A 6109-nucleotide genomic window follows, 5' to 3' on the forward strand; every position below is an offset into this window, starting at 1 on the left:
AGCGGGCGGAGCCGGCGCGACGCCGACTCTGAGGAGACGCGGGCGCTGCGGGCCGGAGGGCCTGAGCCCCGGGCGGCGGGAGGCTGCGCTCGCCGGGGGTTTGGGCCGCGCACGGGGTGAGGACTCTGACGTGGAGGCCGCGTTTCTCGCCTCGACTGGCGCCGGGTCTCGGTTTTCCGGCGCTTCGAGGGGGCGCGAACGAGGCCCGTTTCAACCCCGGCGAGATTTCGCCCACCCGGGGTGGGGGCGCTCGCGTGACGTCACCTCCCTCACCCCCGGCGGCTCACAATCCAGGGTGGGGCCGCCTGCCGGTGCGTGCGCGCCCGGCGCTCCGGCGCGGGACTCGCGGTTCGGGCCTGGGGCGGACCCTGCTGCAACGGCAGGAGAGGGGCATCCGGTGAGGGCGGAGGATCAGGAGGGCCCCGCGTTTACTTGGCTCCGGCTTCTGGGCTTTCTCGTAAGTGCCCGAAGCTTGGGGTTTTGAGTTGGTGCCGTTTCATTTCCTGAGCTGCTTTAGGCAGGACTTTTTCTGAGTCAGTTGGCTGAGAAATGACATTTAACTTACGGCATTAAGTTGTTAACAGTTGAATTACGTGCTAAACTCAGGGAGTATTTTGTTCTTTTTGTTGTTTTAACAGACAATGCAGATCTTCGTGAAGACTTTGACCGGTAAGACCATCACCCTGGAGGTGGAGCCCAGCGACACCATCGAGAACGTCAAGGCCAAGATCCAAGACAAGGAGGGCATCCCCCCTGACCAGCAGAGGCTGATCTTTGCCGGAAAGCAGCTGGAAGACGGGCGCACCCTCTCCGACTACAACATCCAGAAAGAGTCCACCCTGCACCTGGTCCTCCGTCTCAGAGGTGGGATGCAGATCTTCGTGAAGACCTTGACCGGTAAGACCATCACCCTGGAGGTGGAGCCCAGCGACACCATCGAGAACGTCAAGGCCAAGATCCAGGACAAGGAGGGCATCCCCCCTGACCAGCAGAGGCTGATCTTTGCCGGAAAGCAGCTGGAAGACGGGCGCACCCTCTCCGACTACAACATCCAGAAAGAGTCCACTCTGCACCTGGTCCTCCGTCTCAGAGGTGGGATGCAGATCTTCGTGAAGACCTTGACCGGTAAGACCATCACCCTGGAGGTGGAGCCCAGCGACACCATCGAGAACGTCAAGGCCAAGATCCAGGACAAGGAGGGCATCCCCCCTGACCAGCAGAGGCTGATCTTTGCCGGAAAGCAGCTGGAAGACGGGCGCACCCTCTCCGACTACAACATCCAGAAAGAGTCCACTCTGCACCTGGTCCTCCGTCTCAGAGGTGGGATGCAGATCTTCGTGAAGACCTTGACCGGTAAGACCATCACCCTGGAGGTGGAGCCCAGCGACACCATCGAGAACGTCAAGGCCAAGATCCAGGACAAGGAGGGCATCCCCCCTGACCAGCAGAGGCTGATCTTTGCCGGAAAGCAGCTGGAAGACGGGCGCACCCTCTCCGACTACAACATCCAGAAAGAGTCCACTCTGCACCTGGTCCTCCGTCTCAGAGGTGGGATGCAGATCTTCGTGAAGACCTTGACCGGTAAGACCATCACCCTGGAGGTGGAGCCCAGCGACACCATCGAGAACGTCAAGGCCAAGATCCAGGACAAGGAGGGCATCCCCCCTGACCAGCAGAGGCTGATCTTTGCCGGAAAGCAGCTGGAAGACGGACGCACCCTGTCCGACTACAACATCCAGAAAGAGTCCACCCTGCACCTGGTCCTTCGCTTGAGGGGAGGTGTCTAAGTTCCTCCTTTTAAGCTTACAACAAATTTAATTGCACTTTTCTTTCAATAAAGTTGTTGCATTCCCAAGTAGTGTATTTTCTTTTTTTCTAAGCTAGAGTTAAGGTTCTTTGGGGTGGGTGGTATGAGGGATTAAGGTTTTCAGTCTAGAAAATGGCATCTGTGGTGACCAGGAGGTAAGAAGTGTCAGTATAAGGTGGCTGCTAATATTTTCTGTGGAATACCAGCAAGAAGGCGAAACTTCTGAAAAGGGAGTAGTCGAAGGAAACCTACAGAAGAATCTGCTTTAATATATAACATAAGCTATTTAAATTTACAGTTGCACAAAAAAACCAGGTGGGGTTTTTTTTGACCAGATTATTTTAAAGGGCAGGTAATTTGTATTAAATATGAAAAGTTTGTATAACAAATTGGGTGAAGCAATTGGCCTTTGGTCTTCATTTTTTGGACGTTTATAATGGTATTTAACCAGTTGGGATGTTGGTAAGGAATTCTTTATATGTCAACTAGCACCAGTGGACGTTCAGGGAAAGCTGGTTTAATAAAAGGGGTAATAGGCATTCAAAAAATCAGGTCCACAAAAGGAAAGGGTCTCTCCAAAGGGTACCACCTCTTAACACTCCTTCCAAACCCCCAGTTGTAGGGTAGCCCTGTGTAACATGTAGATGTCACTATCCATTATAAAATAGCTAAGGTCAGCAAGTTCAAGTCCTAGATTGAGATCCCAACTAGAAAATGCCACTTTAGAAATCCAGAAATTATAGGTAAGCGTTTTTCACTTGGTGCTAGCATAAGTGCATGTAATGTGTAGTTCATTGAGTTTCCATGACTCAGTCAACATACAGGTCAAGAAACAATGTTGCAAGAGGCCTGGGAACACCTGCACCTGTAGCTATTTCCAGTCACTGCTGGGAGTCTAATTTTGGTGCTCATTAAAATTGGTCATAGCATAGGGGAAAAAAAAATTTATATGATCACTGCAGGACAGGTATTGTGACGTTCTTAAGTTAAAGATGTGTGCTTTTGAGTCTTCAAATACAAGAGGTTCAGTAGCCAATGACACTTTAACACGGGGGAGGGGGGGTTGGGTAATGTTAGCCTGATGTCCCTTAAGACAAATGGAGATGCTGCCTGCATTGTGCAGAGCTGGGAGGGTCCTGGCTTTGGAGCATTAGAGTGTTAGTCTAATAAAACTTGCAGGTATGGGGGTGCTCAACAGAGAGCTCACTGGAACACTTAGCTCCTCGAACTAAGACATTCCCTGTCAAGTGAAAGGAATTGGTAATCACAGGTGTAAATGACAGGTTTTGAAAAGGCAATGCAAGCACATTAAAAACAATGGAAAGTGAAAGTTCCTTAAAAGCTTATTTTCAGGAAAAGACATGAGTTAGGGATGTTTCCTCCTTTATAGTGTATACGTAATGTTACAAAGTCAATCCACCTAAATGCCTCATCAAGTACCCATTTTTACTTCCAAGTGATTACTTTTAGAGTTTGGTATTTCGGACTTTCCTCATATGTTATATACACTACATTTTTATATCCATACATACGTATGCACACAAATACATGCATTCATATACAGATAGGACCATTACCAACAATGTTTCTCAGCTATTTAGACATTTGCCAGCATGTCTCATCTACCTCATTCTTTTTAATACTCTTGCTAGTAGCCCATTGTATGAATGCTCTATGATTTATTTAACCTGTCTGCCAACATTTGTTTGCAAGATTTTGCTGTTATGGTGCCACTGCAAGGTCTACCCTTAGACACATATCTTTATATATACTAATATTTTGAAAAGAGCATAAATGCAAGATTTATTTTTAGTAAGGCTCTTAGGCATAATGAAAAGTAAGTCATAACTTATTTTTCTAACATTGTTGTCCCATATTTTCTAATTCTTCCAGTTAGGTAATACTTTGATGTCTTTCAGATACATAAAAAGTTTAAAACTATAACGAAAAGACTTCCATCCTGTCCCATCCACCCAGTTCTCCAGGCCCCAGTAAGTATTTTCAGTTTTCTACACATATACAATTACTGATTAATCCCCTCTCATACAAAAGGCAGCATACTGGTTTGCAGTTCTGCACTTTGCTTTTCCACTTTATAACTTTCATAGTTTCTACAGTTGTAACATCCTTTCACGTCATATAATGGAAAAATAACCTTTTAGGTCATTTTCTCAAGAATAAAACCACCAGGGCAGCACAGGCCTAGTAAACATTTAAGGGACCCTCCATCCAGCAAATACAAGCGCGTCAGGAATTGTAGTGACAGTGACGAATGAGAGGGGTTTCTGCCATTAAGGGATCTCAGGTCCAGTCAAATAACAGATGCTAGACTTAGTTTCACGGAACGGTGGTTAAAATCGTAAAGCGCCCCAAAGTTTGGTTTCATATTTGATAAATACTATGAAAGGATTCACTTCCATAGATGCAGTTGTGTGAGCCTTGAATAAACCAGAAGAGAAATGCGTGGCTTGTAAAGTTTTGTTCCTTTTTAAAAGTACAACAAGCCATAGTTATTATAAACACGGCTTTAATTGAGGTATATTGTTTATAGATGGGCAAAGTGCCTTTTAATGAAAAGATGTCATTTTTGTCAGCTGTGTTCATTTTTGCCAGAACAGGGAGCCATTGGGACTGACTTTGTTATGAAGCCTGCAGTGCCCCCAAGCGGCCATGATTGACCAGGTAATCTATGTTTTTACCTTACTCCTTACAAAAGCTTGTTTACTTACCAGTAAAAGTTAATTTACTCTCCTCCCACACACCCCACCCTGTCAAACGCCTTTGCTCCTTTTTCCCCCCAGTCCTGCAGCCACCTCTCTTTCCAGCTGGAATTTCTCCATAACATCTAATGTAGCTATTATTCAACATAGACCCTCTATTTCTTCCTGTATCTAACCCCTCAGAATGCTCTCCACGCTTCCCTTATCTGCTGGCCACACTCTTTTCCCATACGCCCCTGCCATTTTGCACTTCCTTCCTGCACTCAAGCTGCTCCTTTTTCTAAAATACCACATTCCCACCTCAACAAACCAAATCCTACCCCTAACTCAAAGATTCCACGAAGCCTTCCTCGACTCTCCCAGCTGGAAATTATCTGTCTTCCTTGAAATCTCATAGCTCGTTCTATTTGGTATTGAAGCTCTTTATTCAAACGGGGCCACTCTGTTCTTTTACTTGACGATAGATAGTAACTGCGGAAGGCAGTAGAGAGAATGGGATTGAATGGGAGAGGGTCGGGGTCCTCCTTGTGGTCAGATGGTCAGGAGAGGCTTTCTGGGAGAAGACGAAGTGACACCTGAAAGGTGAGCAGAGGAGGCAGCTTTGCAGAGGTGGAGCAGCAGGAAATGGTGCAGGAGCCCTGGGCCTGGCAAAGACTTTGGCACACTGGACAAGAGAAAGGAGGCCGGCGTGGCCGAAGTGCAGCAAGCAGGTGGGGAGGTGAGGGCGGAGGGCTGTCCGCAGATGCTAACTGTCTGGTCTGGAGGCAGCACTGTCGAAGCTCCGCTAGTGAATCTAAAGGGCAGCCAGGGTTGGGAACCGCTGTGTTAAAGTGTCGCCATCATTAAACGGGTGAAATAGTTTTTAACCAAACACGCACCAAAGAATTGTTTTGAAGAGCGAGTGCAAACATATTAAAAAAGAATAATAAGTTGTATCAGTTACCATTTGTGATCTTATTTTTTAGCAAATGTAGGTATCCATTTAATCAAAGCTTTATCAAACCCCTACTATGACGGGATGCTTCCCAAACAGAAAACTCAATCCACTGGCCTACCCCGCGGGAAACATGTTATCCCCGTCCCAGGACACTCAGGGCTCTGGGGCTCTGGCCTCCGCTGTGCAGCCTTTCCCCGCAGGTTTCAGCAAGATGGCTGAGCATTGCAGGCGTCACAGCCAGACCTGACAATGTCCAGAGGAAGGAGAGGTAACATCTCTGTCCTGTGACTCTTATCAGGAGCAAGAAAATCTTTCCCGGAAATCTCCTCAGCCAAATCACCTTCACTGGCCAGAATTGGGTTACATTTATTCATTTTATTGTTGAAACTGCAGAATCCATTAAAAATTTTTTTGTTTGTTTTTATTATTTTTTCCACTCTTGTGGTTAAAACACAGTTGTTTTTTTTTTTGCGTGTATGTATATTTTTTAAATTTATTTATTATAACAAGTTTTGACAGGAAACAATGATTAGGACACATGTATCTTTTCCTCAGAGATGTTATACTGAAACAGGACATATTTATGAGCTGTCAAATGAGTCTTAAAATGTGTCGAAAACCCATAGTCTAGAGAGTGGAAGGAGA

General features: G+C 46.5%; 1 protein-coding gene across 1 annotated transcript; it reads left to right on the top strand.

Annotated features, from left to right (window-relative positions):
• Positions 1-618: 618 nt before the first annotated feature.
• On the top strand, positions 619-1855 carry UBC (ubiquitin C). The gene has a single exon (XM_006909973.3). The coding sequence runs from the start codon at positions 642-644 to the stop codon at positions 1785-1787; it is 1146 nt and encodes a 381-aa protein (XP_006910035.1). The 5' UTR covers positions 619-641; the 3' UTR covers positions 1788-1855.
• Positions 1856-6109: the final 4254 nt, after the last annotated feature.

The sequence above is a fragment of the Pteropus alecto genome, unplaced genomic scaffold (genome assembly GCF_000325575.1).
Source record: "Pteropus alecto unplaced genomic scaffold, ASM32557v1 scaffold213, whole genome shotgun sequence".
Classification (NCBI taxonomy): Eukaryota; Metazoa; Chordata; class Mammalia; order Chiroptera; family Pteropodidae; genus Pteropus; species Pteropus alecto.

Excerpts from the sequence above, each read along its gene's own strand:
- UBC (XM_006909973.3), top strand. The coding sequence starts at position 642 with ATGCAGATCTTCGTGAAGACTTTGACCGGTAAGACCATCACCCTGGAG.